This window comes from Vanacampus margaritifer, chromosome 2, assembly GCF_051991255.1.
Source record: "Vanacampus margaritifer isolate UIUO_Vmar chromosome 2, RoL_Vmar_1.0, whole genome shotgun sequence".
NCBI lineage: Eukaryota > Metazoa > Chordata > Actinopteri > Syngnathiformes > Syngnathidae > Vanacampus > Vanacampus margaritifer.
Window position 1 is genome coordinate 11,332,789 of NC_135433.1, and position 23,084 is coordinate 11,355,872.

Sequence of the window (23,084 nt, forward strand, 5' to 3'; positions counted from 1 at the left end):
AAACTGATTGATCCAGGTGTGTTTGGCCATTGTCGACATGGTTACCGAGGTCAGGCACACCTGGATTAATCAGTTTGTCCAATCATGAAAGACAGAAAAGGAAGGAGTGGTGCTGAGTTCAGGAAGTAGTGGATTTGTGCAAAGGGCCCATTGGGACAAAGGTGAAAGCGGCATAAAGGATAATAATGTAACCATGACAACCTACAGGAATGGACGCCGCTGTCACGCCACCGGCGACACCTGTGAGGAAACGGCCCAAGTGGAGCATCCACAATTCTACAGCCCCTCCCAACAACAGGTATCTGAAACACACGTTAAAAATAGAATAGAATGCCGTGTATTGTCATTATACATCGTAGAATGCCATTAAGAATGTATGCCATTAAGTATGTTTATGAGATGTGTGTGTGTAAGTGTGATAAACAATCATTTCTAGTCATGTTTAATTGTGTTTTAAATTTTTTAGATAAATTATTTTTTTTAAAGTACATTTTCATACATTTCAATTTACACATTTTAGGGGGCAAAACTAATAAATTCATGTGTCTTGATAATGTAAATGCTCCATAGGTTGGTTTAAAGAATACTTATTGACACCTTCTTAAAAATAATCGCCTATGTCATTTTTTCTGATTTTTCAGGAAATACAAAAAATGAAACATTTGCAGCATGAGGAGATCATTTAAGCAAAAAAACAAAAGAGGCAAATATTTTAAAACTCATTCACTGCCATAAATTCATTTAAAAAAAGATATTATTAAAAATTAGGGGCGACAGGCGATCAACATTTTTAATAATTTATTTATTTATCATTATTATTATTTATTTATTTATTTATTATTTAATAATAATAATTTAATAATTTGTCATTAACCACATGACTTCACTAGTTAACTCACGATTAATCACCATTTTTATATCTGTTCTAAATGGACAATAAAAAAAAATCTAGGTTTTCATACTCTTGTTAACAAAAGTGGGGAAAATGTTAAACTAAACTGATTTTTGATGTCTATAGCCGTCAATGGCAGTGAATGAGTTAAATTATGTGACCTGCATGTTGTCCTTTGCAAACTACAATTAAGCGTGCATTGGCTATAATAAACCATGCGTCATCAATTTCTTTGCTTTCAATACAGTTTAATATCTGACCCGATAGCAGAAGGGATGGCTGACACCATAATGCTCAGCTTTCTTCCAATCAAGTCATTAAGCAGCATGGCTCCAAGCCCACCACCGGCCATGCCCAGCATGTAGACTGAGCCAAACAAGGCTGCTTGAGATGTGTCCATCCTCAGCCGGGGGTCTGCATCAGGACTCTGGAGCACTGGCAGGACGGGAGATGGATAGACCAGGGAATAGCCAAAATTGAAGTTCCCTAAGACTGCCGCAAAAACAGCCAGGAACAGTTTGAATTTGTTGAACTGGAATAGAGAGAAGTGGATGAATTAAAATATTAAGACATAGTGTACAGCTGTTAGCAGTTTGAGCATTCCTGTCCACTGAGCTACAAAATGTTGCTACTGTATTAAGGTCTACACAGGTTGCCATAGCATTCTAGTCGTTAGCAACCTAGCTGTTTAGAATCTTTAATATTCTCTCACAAACACAGTAGCTTGTAGGGGGGTCATTTAAACTTGTTTTAGCTATAATGGTAACAATGACAATGTTAATTCCACAATTTTGTAATGTACATTATAATGAAAGTCATATATGTAGGGTGAGTTTTCTTACTCTTACTGTGGGTTCTGGTGATGGCTCCCTTGGGTTAAGTAGAGGTCTTTCTTCATCCATGTCAGCACAGAACTAGCCTTCAGCTAGTATAAAGTGTATTGTTTGTTTCAAATCAGTCCTATTTCCAAAAAAAAAGGAGCCTGTGAGAGGTGTGCAATGCAGAAATGTCCTGTTTGAAATGAACACACTGGCTACTGGGAAAGAAATCAGCATGAAAGTGAAAGTGAGAAGTTCAAAAGTATGCCATCACTGGACTTTTGGAAATGACAAAAAACTGGAAGTTTTGTGATGACAATTACTTAGACACCACAAACAAGTTACAACATAACATACTTAAAATACATCAATTTCTTTCTTTCTTTCTGTCTATTCAGTGCTTGTCCATTCCAACCTATGTAGAATTTAGAGTAAGGGTGTCAAATGTAGGGCCCGTGGACTGGATCAGGCCCACAAAGGGGTTAAACCGGCTCACACGGGCCAACAGCCAGGGTTGGGGGCGAATTGAGGTCCAAAGAGAACAAACCCTGAAACAGGTGCTTCTACTCAACAGGTGCTTCTATGAGCTTCTTTATCTGTCAATTAAGTAGAAGCACCTTTGGCTAAAGCCAATCTGTGCCAGGGTTGTTACTTTCTCGACCTGGATTCCCCAACCTTGCCAACAGCAAAATATTTACACTGGTTATTTCACAAACATTCCTCAAATGAGCAATGGAATTGACCTGGATGTCATTATTTTACACACAAATTAAAGTTACGGTTTATTGAAAGAAAAAAAAATCTAAACATAGACCAACAAAAATCAAACATGCTGAATATGACACACATTCAGCTACTGGTAACACAAACACATATGCCATGGATTCAAGTCCTATAACTTCATTAACTGCGCCACACAATGTATTCTGGGTACAACATATATGCAAACAGGTAGATATAACATGCCCGGAGCTCATAGGGGTAAAGTGTTGATTTCCATTTGCATTTGTGCTATTTTTTTGGAACAATATATTTACAGTTGAGCCCTGCTATTTAGGTCTGGCCTCCAAATAGCAAAAATCTGTGTCTAACTGACGCCAATTGTTGCATACCATGATTTTACCGGTCCAGCCCACTTTGTAATATATTTTACAACACAGAAAATATGTTTCCTTATCTCAATTCCTGCTCTTGTGTGTGCAGTGCCTGGCTGTTTTGTGCAAGTATTGTAATAAAAGTGTGATCTGTAAGTAGAAAGCACAGAAGTGTTGGATTCCTTAATGTAGCCACACAAGTTGAAAGTAAAAGCAGAAGCAAAAAGCCCTGGTTGAGTCAGGAGACAAAAAGTACAGTTGCTTAGCTCACAAAATCACATTTACCACTTCTTGTTACACGCACATACACACTTACGATCAGGTCACAAACTCACACAATGGAAAAGAACTCACATGCAGCCTGAAAAAAGATGCTTGTGGTCATATGGATCAGAAAAAGACAAAATAAATAAAAAATAAAATAACACAGTGTTCAAATTCGAGGGAATACATGCAAAGGGAGGCATTAGAATAACCATGGAGCTACGCTAAGAACACATTGAGATTAATTAAATGGGTCAACTGAAAGCCCATTGAAAATTAAAGGGGAAATTACAAATTTAAAAACAAATAAGCAATGACAACAAATGGGAACAACAAACAGGATTTTTGGTGTAATTGTAAAGAAATTCAACCCTAAGGACTGGGATGTCACTGGTTACTGTAAAAATTGTTACATGCAGTTCATTGAAAGTAATAATTTCCATTCAAAACAGGATAAAGTTAATGATTTGATTGTGAAAAACATTTATTTTGTATTGACAGACAGTTAGATGTCTAAGGAACTAAGTATATGTCCAAAGGACCCAAAATAAAGTTTTTGATTTCCTTCCTGTTATATTTTTTCTTCATGCCCTTCAGGTAATATATTTAGTTTGAGTCAAATGGACTTCCGCATGCGCATTGAAAACGACAGCACATCAGTACATTTAAGGCTGTGCTATATTGTTGGGCTTTGAGTGTTTTGAATTTGGTAGTTGGAGGGTCAACTGCTTTCACAAAGCAGTATTTCATTTGATTGATATTGTTTAATTACAGCTCAGATGGTGTAGGCCAGCTACCACGTGTGTTTGTCTGGGCTCATTTGCTTGTTAAGACAATCTGTTTTGTTGTTGTTGTTGTTGTCTGACATATTTCGAAAGACTGCCCATGGGATATTATAAATGGGATATTCTGCCTTCTCCATCATCTTCTTTCTCCTCTTCTCTCTCCATCCTCACCTCATCTCTAGTTCATATGTTGCATCATATGTTGCATATGTCTCATGCTTTAAGATTCATAATTATAAATATATTCCGAGTATACTCTGTTGGCCAAGTCTTTTTGCCTCTTTATAAGATGCGCAATACACATTATTGTATTATTATTATAATGTCTGGGTCATACCAAATGACTATAAAAATTGGACCCATTTGCCTACCTGCTTGACATTTAGCATTATGGTTTGGAATTGGGGGGTTAGATGACCAAATGATCCCCAAGCGCAAGCCCCTGCTGCTGCTCACTGCTCCCTCAGTGGATGGGTCAAGTGTGGAGAGTGAATTTCACCCCACTTAGATGCGCATGACAATCAGTTGTACTTCAACCTTTAACTTTATGAAATGCGAGAAATATGATTTGGTTATACATAAGTTAATTAACTGGTGTCAAAGTGAATATCTTAATTCAGTTAAAAGTAAATAAATAAGTTTGGTTCAGTAACTAAAATAATTTGGATCAAGGCAAAAAATTATTATTGTTTAATTCAACATGAAATGATCAGTCACTCAGTTTCAGTGAAGTCAAATATTTTAGAAGTAATATCTGGACATCATTTTTGTAGTTTAAGCAGGGTTATATTTTTTACAGTGTATAGTGTTGAAAGCTTGTCATGACTAGTCAAGAAAATAAACAAAAAACGAAAACTATAGATCGATAGCACCAATGCAGTTAGCAAGTGAGCCCCACATTCGAAATACCATGTTTCGACTTTCCATGCAAAAAAGAGAATTGTTGAACCAATTTAAGATCACGAATTGAATTGTTGACCAACTTAAAAAAAAAATCGCTTCAATCGGTAACACACGATTAAATTAAGTTAGTCCAAAGTGAATATATTAAGTTGAATGAATTATGAGTTCATTCAACTTTATATATTCACCTGAATTAAGTAAATCCAAAGTGAGTCCAATCCAAATTATTACATTTAAAGAACTCATAATTCCTTCAATTTAATATACTAACTTAATTCAATCGTGTGTTACCGACTGAAGTGATTTTTTTTTTTAAAAAGTTGGTCAACAGTTCAATTTGTAATCTTATTGGTCAACAATTCTCTTTTTAGAGTGTGCGCTTGCCGTGCTTGCATGGATTGTTTTTATTCTTCCCATATTGCAAATATCCACATTGCATCCAAGGTTACATTGCTCATTGATTTGAATATGAGTATTAAAAGTATTTTTGTCCGAGTGGCCTGCAATTGCCAGCATGGCGACCACCGACCAGTCTATGGTGTTCAGCCCCTGTTTCACAAAATCAGATGAGAAAGGCTTCATTCAGCTTACCTGCTAGAACCAAATGAGGACAAGCACTATACAGAATGAATGGATTTGCAGTAAATTGCTTAAAAAACATTCTCAATGCAGTTGGAATATATATGCCTATATGTCCAATTAAATTATGGCACATTTAAAGGTAAATTAAAAATTACATTAAAACTAATCTCTATTAAATTCGGCAGGACTTAATTAAATATTTCTATACATTTTAGGATTTTTAATTACTTTATTTCCTTTATACAGAAGTAAAATGTTTTAAATGTTATATTTATAGTTATTAGTTACTCACATACGCATTGTTCATAATACCATAAGCACTGTATGATCGCCTCCCGTCGACTTGTTAGTTAAAAGACTACAAGCCCCATCATTCATTGCGACAAACGTACATTTTTGGTCCGGCACGCGACCCTTAAGCGTCACGAGTCACAGGAATGATGGTCATGGGGAACTGAGGGGAATATGGCTCTATTTATCCGCTTTTTACTATTCATGAAGTAACACGGCAACAGTTGGAGGGGCCGCCATGGCTAACATCACGAAGAAAGTGTCGTGGTCGAGCCGAGCTGACGAGTCCGGTGGCGCTGGCGAAGCGACGCCGCTGCTAAACGGCGATGAGAAACGTCAACAGTCCAGAGAGGTCTGTATAGTACAGCTAGCATGCTAAGCTAACAGCTGTTTAGGCTTACAAATCCATGTATCTTCTCAATGAATTGTATCATACAATCTTTAAAGCTACATATTAGCACCGTGTTTGCAACGACCCACATTGCATTGACGTGTATTATTTGCAAACCCAATGTTCCCCATATGGGTGCTGCATGTTGTTCGAGGGAGTAAATAAGTTTAATGCCAAAAGGCTACAATAACATGATGGCAGAAAAGTAATGTAATGAAATAATTTTATTTTGAATTGAATCGTTGCTTCCCTTCATTTATCCTCAAAGTTGATTAAATGAGAGGATGTTATTGACAGGGTAGCTTACTGGTGTCAAACTCAAGGCTACGGGGCCAGAACTGCCCTAGGCCGTCAAATCGTTTTTTTTTTTGTGGTCCACTAAAATAGCTATAAATTATAACTATAAATTAAGCTATAAATAGCTAAAATTTCTAATATTATACAATACAATAATACTAACACCCGCCCCCCCACGAAATAGTATTCATATTTGCATCAGTATGTCACTATTTTCGATGACTTCTGATTTCAAATTAAATTTATGTTATAAATGCAGTCAGACTCATAATAGCCCGCTGAGGGAAACCATAACTATGATGTGGCCTGAAATGAAAATAACACCCTAATTTGTTTATCAGCAGTAGCTGCAACATTAACACTAAAAAAGCTATAAATTATAGCTATAAATTTACCTATAAATAGCTAAAATGTATAATATTATATAATACAATCATACTAATATCTCCCCATGAAATAGTATTCACATTTGCATATTTTCCATGACTTCTGATTTCAAATTTAATTTGTTTTAAACAAACGTATATAAAATATATACAATAATGAATTGCAGCCAGACTCATAATAGCCCGCTGCGGGAAACAATAACTACTATGTGGCCTGAAATGAAAATAACACCCTAATTTGTTTATCAGCAGAAGCTGTAACTCTAAATTCAAATTTTGTCTGTAAATGTTTTATTTATTAAAGTTTATTAATAATGAAGGTCAGTGGTTAATGTTAATATATATTGATGTTAAAATTAGACAACATTAAGATAATTACATACATTAGTTTGAATTTGTCTAAAAATCTATTATTTTATTATCGTAATATTTCTCACGGGAGAATTTCTGACGGCCCATTTGTTTCACAATTTTGAAGTTGGGGCTTCAAATTTGCGCTCTGGCCTTCCTGTGTGGAGCTTTCATGTTCTCCCCATACTTGGATGGGTTTCTCTGGGTAATGCGGCTTCCACCTACATTCCAAAAACATTCACTAACATGTTTCTTAGGTCAACTGAAGATGGACTAAATTGCCCCTAGATGTAAGTGTGAATGTTTGTATCTTTGCCCTGCGATTGGCTCGTGACCAGTTCAGGATTCAACCCACCACTCGGCCGAAGTCAGCTGGGATAGGTTCCAGCTCACCCATGGCCCCACTGTGGACAAGTAATGCAAAAGATGGATGGATGGATGGATGGTTGAAAGAAATTCTTTCTGAATGCGCAGTTTATGCCAGTATTGTGCTAAAAGGATAGATGTGTCTGCTGGTTGCAGCCAAGTAGATCTTGCCATTCCCCTCAATCACCCCCACAATCAACCATAATCATAATCGATTTCTAAAATGTGTTATTGCCTTCCATGATATAAGATGGCACAATTTCATTCTGTTAAATCTTTACCCAAATTGTTTCAGATTGTCTTGATTTGTCTGTTTTACTGTTTACATTTTGCTATAAGAAATGAAAGGATTATTAAAATAAATGAAACATTCATCAAATTTCATGTTCACTGTTTGTCTGCTACATTTGTTGTAGTCAGTTGTCCCATTTACGTAACAATTGTTCCATTTACGTAACATCACTGGAAAATGAGCTGTACTTCCACCAGAACTATTCATGTCACACTTGTCCTCACGAAAGGTGGAAAAGGTGGAAGCACACTGAACTCTTTGTTATTTCAGTACATAATATTTTCCATGCGAATTCTTACTTCTGTCTCATTGAGACTCTGCTTAATTACTGAGGCTAAATAAATCATTACTAAAAATGTGTTGTTAAATGCTGAAATACAAGTTTAAGTAAGAAGAAAAGGCATGAATTGTAGTGCTGCGGTAATGTTTTTTTTTCATAATTGGGTGTTGTTGTAGGTTGTCATTCATAAACAGATGTATTTCTTGTTTATGTCTTCTCTGTAGCCATCAGGAGGAGGTGCTGTATTTCAAATCGGAAGACTCAGCAATGTGGATTTAGAAGAGGAGATCACATCTGATGAGGTCAAGTTTATGACAGAACTTTTATTTAAAATATGTCAATTCAGATCAACTGTTCAGGAAGTTTATTTCTACAGGTTGGTGACTCTTGTCAATGCAATGCTGTGGATAATTTGTGTAAAACTAACTAGTGCTGGTGCAACCAAGAAAAAATGTTGGACACACAACTGCAACCAGTGCAAAAAGTTAGTCTACATGAAAAGGCTTAAATCTGATCACAGTATCATTCCTTAAATGAGTCTTTCTTAAACCAATCTTGTTCATTAAAATGCAATAAACGTTGAAATTCATTTAAAATATGTGCGTACGAGAGCATGATGCGGTAAGTTGCATCTGAGGGTCACATGACTGTCCTGAGGCATGACACCATTATTTGGTTTAGTAGAACGCAACAATCATTTCCCTCTGAGACTGAATATAATAGATTCATGTGATTCTTGAATATCTTCGTGCTCACCCTTTTCTCAGGCAGGAGTTTGTGAGACTACTATCTACTCTCTGTAATCCTGCTCTTGTGTTGTCATAGTACGCATACGCTTTTGCAACCTAAAATTCTATGCTTTTTTTTTTTTTTTTTAAACTTTGTGCATTGGCCACACTGGCCAGGATGTTTGTTTGCTCAAAGCAGAGATTACCTGGTGACCCTTTCAGTGGCGGCTATTAGGGTTATGTGTTTCATTGTGCAGAAGACACGGCACCAGAATCTTTCTCTCTCCCGGAGCTAAATGGGGACTTGACTGATACAAACTTGGGCTGAGAAAGGGATTTGTAAATAATATATTTTAGAATGTCAAGTCAAATGTTGGAGGGGCTTAACTGGTTGTATGTGAGTGGTTGGTTGTGACGCACTTTGAGCACCAAATGGTGTAGAACGCACTATATAAGCTCAGTCCATTTACCGTTTTCACCCCCTCTAGCCCTGCTGGTGTAGCGCCATCCCTGTTGTGCACATCTTTTTATATGAGATATTTCTTATCTTTTCCACATGTATTATGGTACAGTACTTAGGGTATAATATTAAAAACAGTAAACTTTTGTCTTGTAGTTTTACACTCTTCCTAAACACTGTGCCTTTGAGCAAAACACTCTTATAAATCACAGCCTGTTGACGCAATTCTCACTATCCAGGTAGTAAACAAATAACGACCGTACTAGGGGTGGATTTAACAGCTATCTAATTGAGTGTTCTTGTCTCTCCCCTCCACTTGCAGGAGTCTCATCGGGGTCATCCCAAAGAAATCCCCCATAATGAGAAGCTGCTGTCACTCAAATATGAGGTAACCCTTTTTTTCCCCTTAAAAATTCCTGCAGCAGTCATTTGGATGTTTGCAAAATTGACATTTTGAATGTGACCCTTTAGTAAAGTTGATTTGCTCTGTGTCTGGACTCTCACCCATGAATGATTACCATAACAAATATGACCCCCATTTGCATATGACAAAGTTTATTTGCATTTCTTTATGTGTTTAGAGTCTTGACTATGATAACATCGAGAACCAGCTGTTTTTGGAGGAGGAGAGGCGTATGAGTTACCTGGTGAGTGGGTTGGAAACCCCGCTTAAGTGATGAATGGACATTTCAAACGTATTCTGATGTAACGCTTGTGCGTTCTTTCCTCATTGTGTTAGGGCTTTCGCTGTTTGGAGATCAGTCGCTGGGTGGTCTGTGGCCTGATCGGCTTTCTGACAGGCCTGATTGCCTGTTTCATTGACATTGTGGTGGAGCAGCTGGCTGGAATCAAATACCAAGTTGTCAAAGAAAGTATCCTGATGCTTCCTCAAATATGCATTTCAATGAACTCAGTGGTTATGAGTTGATAGTTAAACATTTTGATAGGTTCTTACTTCTCAGCTCAAGCTCAGATCTTCCCTTAACCATTGACCTTCACAGATATAGAGAGATTTACAGAGGTGGGTGGACTGTCTCTCTCTCTCATCCTTTGGGCTGTCCTAAACTCCGCTATTGTCATGATAGGAGCAATCATTGTTGCCTTTTTTGAGGTAAGGGAAAGATTTTAAAAAAATCTGAGAAGAAATGATACCCATCTCATTGCTTCTTCCACCCACTATATTAAGCCGATAGCAGCAGGAAGTGGTATTCCGCAAATCAAGTGTTACCTCAACGGAGTCAAGATTCCTAGAGTGGTTCGACTCAAGGTATGCATACATGAACTTGAGATAGCCAATTAATAGGGAAAAAAAAAACCAACAACACACATTGTAATGTGTATTACGTGTTGTGTGTTCTTTGTCAGACTCTGGTGGTGAAAGTGTGTGGTGTTATTTGCTCAGTGGTGGGTGGACTTGCTGTTGGAAAGGTAAGAACTCTTCCCAAATAGTTTGAAATGTAGGCTTCATTTAGTTTAAATGAGCATGATAACACTCCACAGTGAATCAGTCATATCAAAATATTTATTCCTTGTTCATAAATATTTTACAATCATTTCAGCCCTCATATTCAGATGATCTCTTCTTCCACACTTGAAACAACATTACTGCAGCAAGGCGCTTATAAATAAAATGAACAGTTTGATTATTAATATTGTTATTATCAGGAATATTTTTATTGTTATATAACAATCAGTTAAACATAAACCAATCCCCTAGTCCTAATTCCGCTTAATTCTTAAAAAAAAAAAATCTGGCTATTATAGTGGACCAAAACTGCCAACCACAAAAAAGACTAAATAAATGAATGAATAAAAGTGAAAATTAAAAACAGATATAAAAATAAAATAAAATAAAAATAAACAGTGCTGCTCAAAAGTTTGTGAACCTCCTGAGCAATTTTGACTTTCCAATTGTTTCAACCTGATTTGGTTGTTCAATCTGAACCATTACATTTTATATGAAATAAGGTGGTGGCACGGAGGCTGACTGGTTAGCACGTCCGCCTCCCAGTGCAGAGGACGTGAGATCGAGTCCGGGCTTCGGCCTTCCTGGGTGGAGTTTGCATGTTCTCCCCGTGCTTGCGTGGGTTTTCTCCGGGTACTCCGGTTTCCTCCCACATTCCAAAGACATGCATGGCAGGTTATTTGAGCACTCCAAATTGTCCATAGGTGTGATTGTGAGTGTGGATGGTTGTTCGTCTCTGTGTGCCCTGCGATTGGCTTGCAACCAGTTCAGGGTGTACCCCGCCTACTGCCCGAAGCCAGCTGGGATAGGCTTCAGTGCACCCTGCGACCCTTGTGAGGACTAAGCGGTTAAGAAAATGGATGGATGGATGGATTGATGGATAACAGGTGTAGGTTTAGCATTTAAATGCATTGTTCTTTTTTAAACAATTGCATAGTCAGAACTTAATTAAAAATATTTTTTGATCAATTCATGTAGGTGCAAAAGTAAGGGAACCCTGAGCGGCATTGCTTAAAACAAGCAGTCAAGTAGGATTAGGTAGGACAAATTGGTAGCCAAACTTACCACTGAAATGGACCAATGAAATTTAGCAAAGAAGATGTGCATCACTGACTGAAACGGAGACAAAACCACGTCACTTTAGTCATACCCAGGTGAACCCATACAGGTCAGTCATGCTGAGAGGAAGAGACATCTCAGGGGACCTCAGGAAGTGGGTAGTGACAGCACATCTGTCTGGGAAAAGCTATAAAGTCATCTAAAAAAAAAAATTGAGCTTGCACTGCTAAGCAGATCATCTGCTACTAAAGAACACTGAAAATGACTACAATCCTGCTTAAAAGTGGGCGACCTTCTAAAATATCAGCAAGAACCACAAGAAAAATTATAATTCAGGTAAAAAGCCAACTTCAACATCACATCACACGTGCATGCTTCAACAATCAGAAGAAAAGTCCATTGACAAGGCTTTCATGGAAGGCTTGCTATATAGAAGCCTCTGCTCACAAAAAAGTTTGGTTACAACTAAAACAGTCATGTTTGGTGAAAAGTCAACACTGCATACCAGCAAAAGAACCTTCACCCTACAGTGAAGCAGCGTGGTGAGAATGTTAAATTCTGGGCTGGCTTTTCATCCTCAAGACCAGGACAACTCCACATAATCCAGGGAATCATGAATTTAGAGGAATATTGTGAAATCCTGGATCATAACCTGAAGCCGTCCTTTGTGAAGTTACAGCCTGGTAGATGATGGATCGTGCAACATGACAATAATCCAAAGCATTCCAGCAATACAACCAAGGAACGTCTGAAGAACAACAAGATTCATGTTCTGGATGTGCCCAGTCAAAATCCTGACTTAAATTCTTTCAAAATACTGTGGCGGGACCTGAGGCGGGCAGTTTATGCTCGACGCCCATCCAACCTCTCTCAACTGGCTGCATTTTGCAAGGAAGAGTGGCAAAAATTCCCCCAAAATAGAAATAAAGTGTTTGGATAAAGTTCTCATTGCAAAAGGAGGTGCAATGTCCGATTAAGTGAGAGGTTCACATACTTTTGGACCCATGAAATCAGTTTTTTCTTAAATCAACAACTTTTGTTCAAGAATGTATGACAATATTATCATTATTTTTGTTCAAATCCATTATTTTCAATGTCAGCATTGTAGATTGGGGTATAACTAAACATTTAATAAGGTTATGTTAATATTTTGTAATTTAAAAAAAAAAAATCTGACCATGCCTGCAGGGTTCACAAACTTTTGAGCAGCTCTGTATATCCCTGAATAAATAAATACAAGTAAAAATGAATTTAAAAAAAATAAAAACGAGATATATATATATTTTTAAATAAATATATGAATAGAATTAAACTTCAATCAATAAATAAAAAGGCTCTGCTCGCACATTTATTTATTTCATGCTGCAGACGCTCTGTCAGGTCGAAATTTTCCTAAGCGTGTCTTGGGTTGGGCTCCGCCATTGCAAACTGCGTAAGAGGTAGCGGGTCGGCGAACAAGGAAGTCTCGCCGGCTTGCATTGGAAAGTTCCAACGATGGACGACTATCTTGTCCACTGTCACCACAACTTGCGACTTGATTTGCCCGACAACAAGTCGAACTTAATTTTTGAATTGTATTTTTACATCAGTTTTTATTTTCACTTTTTATTCATTTATTTATTGATTTAGTCATTTTAAATTTTGGCAGTTTTGGTCCTCCATAGCCTATGCTAGTGATGTATACATTAGTGACAGACAGAAGAAATTTAATTCTCATCTTGAGATTACAGAAAGTCTGATCATTGTGTGTATCCACATTGCTATTCATACACCAAAATAATAGCTTTGAGGTTAATTCAAGGCCTAGATTTCCATTCAGTTTGTAAATATCTGAGTACCGGTAACTTGACAAAATCATTATTTCGGTATGCAGCAATAGTTTTTGTGACATTTCTTTTTGGTGGGTTGCTCTTAGATTGTTCTAATGTAAAATATGAGCCTTTGCTCAATTTGCCTTGGTTGTACCAGTTTTCTTTTTTTCTTCTTCTTCTTTTTAATGTAATTTTACTTGGTAGTACCATATATATATTTTTTATGTATCCCATCAATTTTATGGTGATGCCTTGTCTCCCCCAACCTATAGGAAGGTCCTATGATCCACTCCGGTGCAGTTGTAGCTGCAGGCGTCTCCCAGGGCAGAAGTACCTCTTTAAAAAGAGACTTTAAGGTTGGTGTGTGTGCGTGGACGCATGTGTGTGGTTGTAACACCATGCCAGGCTTTTTGTTTTAATTGTAGTACGTGTTGAAAATATTTGTGTGCCTGTTTGCAGATCTTTGAATACTTCCGCAGGGACACAGAAAAACGAGACTTTGTTTCTGCTGGAGCTGCTGCTGGAGTTTCCGCTGCTTTTGGAGCGCCAGTTGGTAAAATCAACAAGCTTATCAAATTGGAGTTGGGCGATTATTAATAGTCGCAGTCTCAGAGATGTTTAGTGAGAACCAGTAGAGCCACAGTTCACCCAGATCAAGCCGATGTACAAGGTTCAAAGGAAAGGCGTGTGCCCATTAAGAAATAACACTGACATTTGTGTAAATTGAGCAGCAGTTTTAAGTACTTTAACTGCTGGCACTGATATGCGAAGTGTGAGACCCGTGTTATAGGGACTTGCCTGTTTTTCCTCCGTCAACTTGACTATTTGTGGCAAAAATACGTCCTTTTTCAACTGAAATGTTTCCCAAACACTCTTTTGCATTGGATGGGAATGGCCAGCATCATAACAACAACATTTACATTTGTCTAAGTGTCTGAAATGTTCTGTCTTGGGTCAACAGGTGGCGTGCTTTTCTCTCTTGAAGAAGGTGCTTCTTTCTGGAATCAGATGCTCACTTGGAGGATAGTAAGTCACATACACGTCAGGATTTCTTAATAGTAACATCGAAAACTATCACAGTAACGGAAAAAAGATCAAATACAGCATCATTTGAATACATCCACTTGGCAGTCATCCACCAAACAGCGTCTGTTAATTGGTAGCCTTACATAAACATATTGCTGCAAAATAAGTTGCATATTAAGTGTCTATGCTGGAAGCATAATACTGTGTGCACCCTCATCAATTATTGGCTTATTTTATGGAATATGGGCAGATAAGAAAAGCATTTGCAAACTACCAATAATTACTCATCTTTTTATCTTCACCTATGTGATGTCTTTCCTTTTCCTCTGCAGTTCTTTGCATCTATGATCTCCACCTTTACCCTGAACTTCTTCCTCAGTATCTACCACAATAACCCAGGTGACCTTTCCAACCCTGGTCTCATCAACTTTGGACGATTTGAGAATGGCGTAAGTACCTAAATGTCAAAAACACATGAACCCATTAGAGCCGGAAGCGCTCTAGCGCTCGTCTATCTTTAAATCCGGGAAAGCGGGCACGTCTTTTTCTGTTGATTCTTGGTTTCTTAGCCGATGAAATGCACCAGAATATACATGTGAGGGTGACATGGGTAGCATGTCTTGGAATTTTATTCGAGCATTCATGGCTGACACAGATATGCAGGACGCGATTGACAACAGTGCGGGAGGACTTCAAACTAGTGTAACCATCGACAGTGGCATATTGTTAAGAAATATGTTTGTAGACAATGAGGATGTGCAAAATCCCGACGTCTTTGTAATGGAATGGATGGCAAATTATTACGACTCGATTTCCTCAGTTTATTACAACTGCGCTCCAGTGTTGAAGGTAAATATAACCGCTGATGCAACACAGTTGTTTGTTGAATTATTATTATTTTTTAAGTCATTCACTGCCACTGGCGGCTATTGACGGCAAATATTCATTTGAACTATTTCTATTAGTTTAACATTTTTTCCACTTTTGTTAACAAGAGTATGAAAACCTAGAATTTTTTTATTGTACATTTAGAACAGATATCAAAGTTATGATTAATTGTGAGTTAACTATTGAAGTCATGCAATTAATTACAATTAAAAATTCTAATCGCCTGACGCGATTTTAAAAAAGAAAGAAAAGATTGTTAAAAATTAGGAGCGTCAGGCGATAATTTTTAAAAATTGTAATTAATTGCATGACTTCACGAGTTAACTCATGATTAATCACAAATTTCTAGGTTTTCATACTCTTGTTAACAAAAGTAGAAAAAATGTTAAACTAATAGAAATAGTTGAAATGAATATTTGACATCGATAACCGTCAATGGCAGTGAATGAGTTAATATTAAATGTTTATAATAATAAACCTAGGTTTGTGTGAATGCCATAGGTGAAAGCTCCGAAATGTTTTTGGAATTATGTTTCTATCTACTTCAAGAGCTGAGATATCAAATATTTAGTAGGCATTGGTAATATTGTTGAATTTCCAGGAAAACTTCAGCTTTTCGGGGGTGATTCTAAAGTCACCCATAGGTTTTAGAGCCATATTTTGCCAGGCGCTTTAGGCCTTAATGGGTTAATACTGTTTGTTTGTTTTTTTCGGATAACGTTAAATCTGTATAAATGACAACATATAATTTGATTCTTTTCTCAGAGTGTGGCCTATTACCTCTATGAAATTCCCTTGTTCATTGCCATGGGCGCTATAGGTAAAATCATTATATTATTTCTGCACGCATCGTCTCAACAATCAGTTTGATTGCAGTGTGGAGTACAAAACAATCTTCTTTTAACCTTTTCATATAAAAGGTGGACTTCTGGGAGCTCTGTTCAACGTTCTCAACTACTGGCTGACCATCTTCAGGATAAGGTGAGGGAGGGGCGGCCAAACCCCAGCCGGTAAACACTTGAATGATATTAACGTCAAAAGGTCAGATGACGCATGTGTTCTTGGTTTGTGTCTGGCAGCAACAATAAAAATTGAAAAAATGTGCCCATGCAGGGTACTTTCTTGTTTGTGCATACATCATCAGGAATTTTGTGACTTAAGTGTAAAATTAGTCACACTGTCAGAACAGGTAAGATCACTCTGGATGTAAGGAGACTTCTGCAAAGACATTTGTTGTTAATACTTTAAATTTTTGTGTTTGGATAAGGTGGTCATAATTATGAACAGTTCCAAATACGAAGAAAACAAACAAAAGCATGCTTGTGCTAGGAAGCAAAAAAAAAAAAAAAGACAGGAAAAGCCTACCAGAACAGCTCAACTTGATTTGGGGTTAAGCAGAGACCGCAAATCCCTGTCATGCTTCATAATCTTACATTCGTTTTTATAACTACTGTGGCTTTAAAAGCATGTTTGTCAAACCCACGGCGTGATCCCGTGTGCATCAGGTACGTCCACCGGCCTTGTCTGCAAGTGATGGAGGCTATGTTGGTCGCTGCGGTGACCGGGACAGTGTCTTTCACCATGATTTACTTCTCCGACGACTGTCAACCTCTCGACCCCGACCACACGGAGGAGTACCCTCTGCAGGTGAACGCACGCACACAATTCAGCGTTCTATGGCCGATCATTCTGAAATCCAAAAAAGATGCTTTTGCTTCACAAATTAAACTGACATGCAAAAGCAGATGAAGTACCACTTCCTGGACTATAAGCCGCTACTTTTTTCAACATTCGACCCTGCGGCTAATACAAAGGTGCGGCTTATCCATCAGATCACAAAGGGGCGCACTATAAAGGAAGCGCAAGAGCGACAGACAGAGCAAAACAAACTAAGTAAGTCCAAATACAGCAGGAGAGACAGAACAAGAGAAAAACAATTTGCACCCTCATTGTGGAAAATAAAGTAGCGGGAACCCGTTGCGGTAACATTAAAACACCTGCGGCTTACGGGAGTGGCTTATATGTGTAACAAACTCAAGTATTCCCCAAATTTAGCTAGCGCGGCTTATAGTCAGGTGCGCCTTATAGTCCAGAAATTACTGTAGTACTCTATTACAATGGTTCTCAAATAGGGGTACGCGAGATATTAAAATAGATTTCAAAAGTTTATGTTCATATTTCAGAAAAATATTAAGTTCATAAAATGACTTTTATATCCAATAGGGTATTTAATTTTTGTGTCCCAAAACCCCAGCATCTTTCCCATACCAGAATCGTTCGACCCAACTTGTCATATGCCACCTAAAATCACCTGTCAATCACTTGAAAACTTAAAAAATTCTGTTAATTATTTATTTTTGAGAACACTCGGTTTTAAGTCTTTTTTTTATTTCCTGTTTTGCGCTGGGGATACGTCACTGAAAAAAAGGTTGAGAACCCCTGCTCTATGAAATCATTTTAATTGGACTCATTTGCCTCAAGGTGTGTTTTGATAGCAGACATTTACTTACTTTACTAATCTTACTGGCTTGTTGTTTTTTTAAAAAAAATTTTTTACACAATTGTAATTATTGAATTTCATCTAGTTGTTAAGGTACACGTGGGGGGAAAAAAGTGTTTTGTGAATGTGTTAAGCAACAACTGTGTGGTGCCAACCTTTCCGGAAGTAACCACACGATACACCAGTGCTTCTCAATTATATTTTGGTTACGGATGTAGCTCAGGTGGGGAAAAGCTGTATTTTCCTTTTTGTCTTCTCATGTTTTCTGCACGTGCCTACAGCTGTTCTGTGCAGATGGGGAGTACAACTCCATGGCAACAGCCTTCTTCAACACTCCAGAGAGAAGTGTCCGTAGCCTCTTCCACAACCAGCCAGGTAAATAGTTGGGATGACAGTTCAGAAGGCATATTACCAGTATGTGTTGAATATGTCTTTTTTATTTTTTATTTTAGGATCCTACAACCCTCTGACACTGGGCTTGTTCACCCTCACATACTTCTTCCTGGCCTGTTGGACTTATGGCCTCACTGTGTCCGCTGGAGTCTTCATCCCCTCTCTGCTTATTGGAGCAGCCTGGGGAAGACTGTGCGGAATTCTCCTGTCTGCCATCTCGGCCAAGGATTCGGTATGTATTCATCTGGAAGGGATGTCTTGTTCTTTAGTCGTATAGCGCTTTAAACCTAAATTAAAATGATTTGTAGCTGCACAAAAAAACTGTACCCTCTTTATAACACTAATGTTTGTGTAGATCTGGGCTGATCCTGGTAAATATGCCTTGATTGGAGCTGCAGCTCAATTAGGTGAGTAGATTTCACTTCTAATGGGTAACAGCACTCACCAGTTTGACTTGATCCACTGTCGTGTCAAATGCAAAAGAATCGTAACCAAGTATGTGTGCAGGTGGCATTGTGAGGATGACTCTGAGTTTGACCGTCATCATGGTGGAGGCCACAGGAAACGTCACGTATGGCCTTCCCATCATGCTAGTCTTGATGACGGCCAAGATCGTAGGAGACTACTTTGTGGAGGTACACACAGTCTATAAGCGTCACATCAAATTGGTGTCAGATTGTACAAATACTGGTATATTTCATTTCAGAACGAAAAAAGAGCACAGTTTATTTTCATAGACAAAACACACATATTGTGCCTTTTTCTGTCAGGGTCTGTATGACATCCACATTAAGTTGCAGAGTATTCCCTTCCTGCATTTGGAAGCTCCTGCCACCTCACACTGGCTAACAGCTCGGTAACATCCTCTTTCCTCTGGAGAAAAACATACTGAAGTTCAAGCATGCTAAATCATCTAATGTGCCTTTTTTTCCCATGTCCCTTAGAGAAGTGATGAGCTCTCCTGTCACATGTTTGAACAAGGTAGAGAAGGTGGGAACCATTGTTGACATCCTGAGCAACACATCGACCAATCACAACGGTTTCCCCGTGGTGGTGGTGCAAGGTGATTCCGGTGAAGAGGTACGAGGGATTCTTCTTTCTTCTTAGTCTTTGAGTGTGTTTCACAAAGATAGTCGAGTGGAAATTTGACCATTTAAACTTGTACTCATCAAATTAGCGTACTTCACTTTAGGGGTGGGAATCTTTGAATGTCTTTACGATTCGATTCCGATTTTTGGGTCTGCGATTCGATTCGGAATCGAAAATGATTTGATTGACAATGATTTTTGCTTCAATCTATAGATGTGCAAGGAATTGTACTGATCTACTAGTCTCGCTAATGCTAATTGGTGCGCTACTTGCGACACTTTTATCACTCAAAAGAACGTCTCCTTGCTGAATAAAAACAACTTTTATTGGAATAACTTGATCGTGACTTTTTCCTTCTACTCTCTAATGTGGCTACAACTTAACAGTGTATTAGACCGCGTGGAACCACACTGCCCCTCAGTGGCCAAACTGGGTACAACATGAACAGCGCTCCAAATAAAGGCACACACAGACATAGGCAAGACAGTATAAAATAATTGAAATGAAATCGATTTTGGGACATTTAAAATCGATACTGAATCGTATTAAATGAGAATCGCGACTCTTATGAGAATCAATTTTTTGGGCACACCCCTACTTCACTTATTATGTATATTGAATATACAGTATTACAAATAATTCATACTTAATTTGTAATAAAAAAAAATATTATAACAAGTCGAATAGCCTCTGGGAGTGATTGTGTTCTACTTCCAAGGATCCACTATAACATCCATATTTGTGCCAGCTGCTATTTCCTTGCTAATCCTCACAGTCAGCAAAAGCTAAACTCCAGTCCCTTATGACACATGATCCAAATATTTCCCATGTGACTGCTGGCCCTCAAAATGAATTGCTTCGACTTCTTCCCTTCCGTTCAGCCAGCAAAGCTCTGCGGTCTCATCCTTCGCTCACAGCTCATTGTTCTCCTCAAGCACAAGGTCAGTGGCAGGAGGCGGGCAGGCGTGGCAGGTATTTATATATGCAGAATTGGCCGTGGCTAGTCCCCGTTCTGTGCTCGCAGGTGTTTGTGGAGCTGGCTCGGTCGCGGCTGACCCAGAGGAAACTCCAGCTGAAGGACTTCAGGGACGCCTACCCACGCTTCCCGCCTATCCAAAGCATCCACGTCTCCCAAGATGAGCGAGAGTGTATGATGGACCTCTCCGAGTTCATGAACCCAACACCCTACACTGTTCCACAGGTATTGCACATGTTTGTTGTCTGTGGCTTTGAAGTGAATGCAGTGGGAATTAGAGAGTGACTATTTGTTTGCAGGAAACATCTCTTCCTCGTGTGTTTAAGCTGGTGAGAGCACTGGGCCTCAGGCACCTGGTTGTGGTGGATGATGAGAACAGGGTAAGCATGGACAATTGTCTCTTTGGCCAAGAGGCGGCAGACACCCTGGACTGGTTGCCAGTCAATTGCAGGGGAAAAAACTTTACATGGGAAATACTAGACTACACTACTCGTAAAATGACTTCCTGCATTTTTATGCAGATTTGCTGCTAAATTAACTCATTTACTGCCATTGACGGCTATAGATTTTATATATATATATATATATATATATATATATATATATATATATATATATATATATATATATATATAAATAATTCATTTAAACTATTCCTATTTGTTTCCACTTTTGCTAAGAGTATGAAAGCCTGGGGGGAAAAAATATTGTACATTTAGAACAGATATAAAATTTGTGATTAATCATTAGTTAACTGGTGAAGTCATGTGATAATTACAATTAAAAATTGTAATCGCCTGACGGGCCTAATATTAAAAATAAGGAGCGATTAATCGCATGATAAAATGAAGTGAAATGATTTTTTTTTTTTTAACTAATAGAAATAGTTCACATGAATTTTTTTACGTCTATAGTCGTCAATGGCAGTGAATGAGTTAATGTATTAGAGCCGAAAGAGAAAATCCCCACATATTACATAGTGTGTGCTTTCACTCGGCATCATGTATTCAGATAATGAAATGCGTGTTGACATCAGTGTCAATGTCTAGTGTGACATATAAAACACAACTACGGTAACTGTTACTCCATTTTTTAAAAAAATTTTTTTTTACATTTGTACGCCAAAATGCAAAGCACTTTACTGCCACCAACAGGACTGGAATGGTTCTAACATTGTCTTGTGAATTTAACCACAATTTACATTTACTACTAAGCTTGGCGGTTCATTTTGTTGTTTTGTTTTTTAACATAGGAGAATATTTTTACAAGCATCTAAAGTTTTACACCAGTCACTGAGCTGGGTGGGAGGAATTTACTGCCCACTGGCATTATTGTTTGGCCTTGGAGGTTTGCGCTTGACTGAATGTTCTCTTACTAATTCCCGAATGTGCCTTTTTAAAATCTTGGCCCTTGGTAGCACTGTTCGTGTTAGTGTTTACATTTGGGATGCTGATTGCCTGTACTGCTCGTTCTCTGCGATCTGCAGGTGGTTGGACTAGTGACCAGGAAAGACTTGGCCAGATATCACCTGGGTAAACACGGACTGGAGGAACTTCAGCTGGCCCAGACATAGTGTACACACAAGACGCATGCATGCAAAAAACAGCGGCATCAAGCAGTCCCCCGACTCTGACAAGTGCCTAACGTGATGGTCAAAGAGGGTTACCATGACAACCAAAACATCTGCAGGCAAAGGGCTTGATCACCCCCGTGTTTCTTTTCCCACACTCTGAATTGAAATCATCCAGTAGCTTCCCCTTCACACACACTTTGTTGTTTGTCCGTCTCAAATAATCTCACGCTACCTTGTTCGCATCTTCTGTTTTTGGTTCAATATTGTCAACGTTTGTTCTCACCCGTCACGGATGATTTTGTTTCAAGGAAAATCCTCATAATCCCTCCACTATTTGACAGGTAGGGAAGTGGTGATGATGAAGTTGTTGTAATGCAGACTAAGTAGAGTTGAATAATTTATACCAATGCTTTTGTGCACGACATCAATTCTAGATTTTGCAACTGGACAGTAAAACGGTACTAAAAAAAAGTAGGTGTTTGTTTCCATGTTCTGTTGTTTTGCACTGAAAGACTTTTGTTATTTATTCCTTGTTTTAGTTTTAACGGAACATGCATGAGAGCGGCAAAAGTCTTGTTTCATACAACCTGACAAGTGTGTTTTTATGGTACATTCTCATTCCTCAGTTGGTCTGCTTTATTTTCCACGTCATGCTGACTGGGACAAAAAAATCGACTTTACAATTGATTAGATATATTTATCATCAAATGATGTTTGCACTGTGGCTACTACTGAAAACTACTGTGTGACACAGAAAGTTCAATATGAATGAATGTATGCATAGTTTATAACTCAAGCAATCTTTATCTGTTGATACAATGCAGAATTTAAAAAATCTGATTTTTAATTTTTATCCTATTAGAAAATTTTGTCTCTGCATTGTCGTACTTGTCACTGTTACCTTCTTTCGTTTTACGCTTGTCACATTTGTGTTGTACAGTTCTCCATGTTAAAAATAAAGCCCATGTTCTATTTTATAACTGCTGGATTAGACTTTGTGAAATAAAAGAAATGATATAATAAAAATGAGTTGTTTCATGCTTTTGTAAACATATAAACAGACTGAATCCAGCCCTCTGTGTATCAATTGGTGTGGTGCCCCCCCCCCCCCCCCCAATTACATT

The 23,084-nt window shown here is 38.1% G+C and overlaps 1 protein-coding gene across 2 annotated transcripts; it reads left to right on the top strand.

Moving 5' to 3' along the window:
• The first annotated feature begins 142 nt into the window (after positions 1-142).
• Positions 143-22,980, top strand: clcn7 (chloride channel 7). Of its 2 annotated transcripts, none has more exons than XM_077556618.1 (25): positions 143-298; positions 8,217-8,294; positions 9,503-9,568; positions 9,762-9,827; positions 9,920-10,052; positions 10,182-10,291; positions 10,367-10,447; positions 10,546-10,608; positions 13,788-13,871; positions 13,975-14,068; positions 14,477-14,541; positions 14,874-14,990; positions 16,195-16,249; positions 16,350-16,410; positions 16,935-17,076; positions 18,211-18,304; positions 18,382-18,554; positions 18,678-18,729; positions 18,830-18,957; positions 19,093-19,178; positions 19,267-19,402; positions 20,293-20,352; positions 20,436-20,612; positions 20,687-20,767; positions 21,874-22,980. In XM_077556618.1, the coding sequence occupies exons 1-25, from the start codon at positions 194-196 to the stop codon at positions 21,958-21,960; spliced, it is 2,394 nt and encodes a 797-aa protein (XP_077412744.1). In that variant the 5' UTR covers positions 143-193; the 3' UTR covers positions 21,961-22,980. The 2 variants fall into 2 exon arrangements, with proteins under 2 accessions (XP_077412744.1, XP_077412743.1); XM_077556617.1 differs by lacking the exon at positions 143-298 and adding an exon at positions 5,739-5,981.
• Positions 22,981-23,084: the final 104 nt, after the last annotated feature.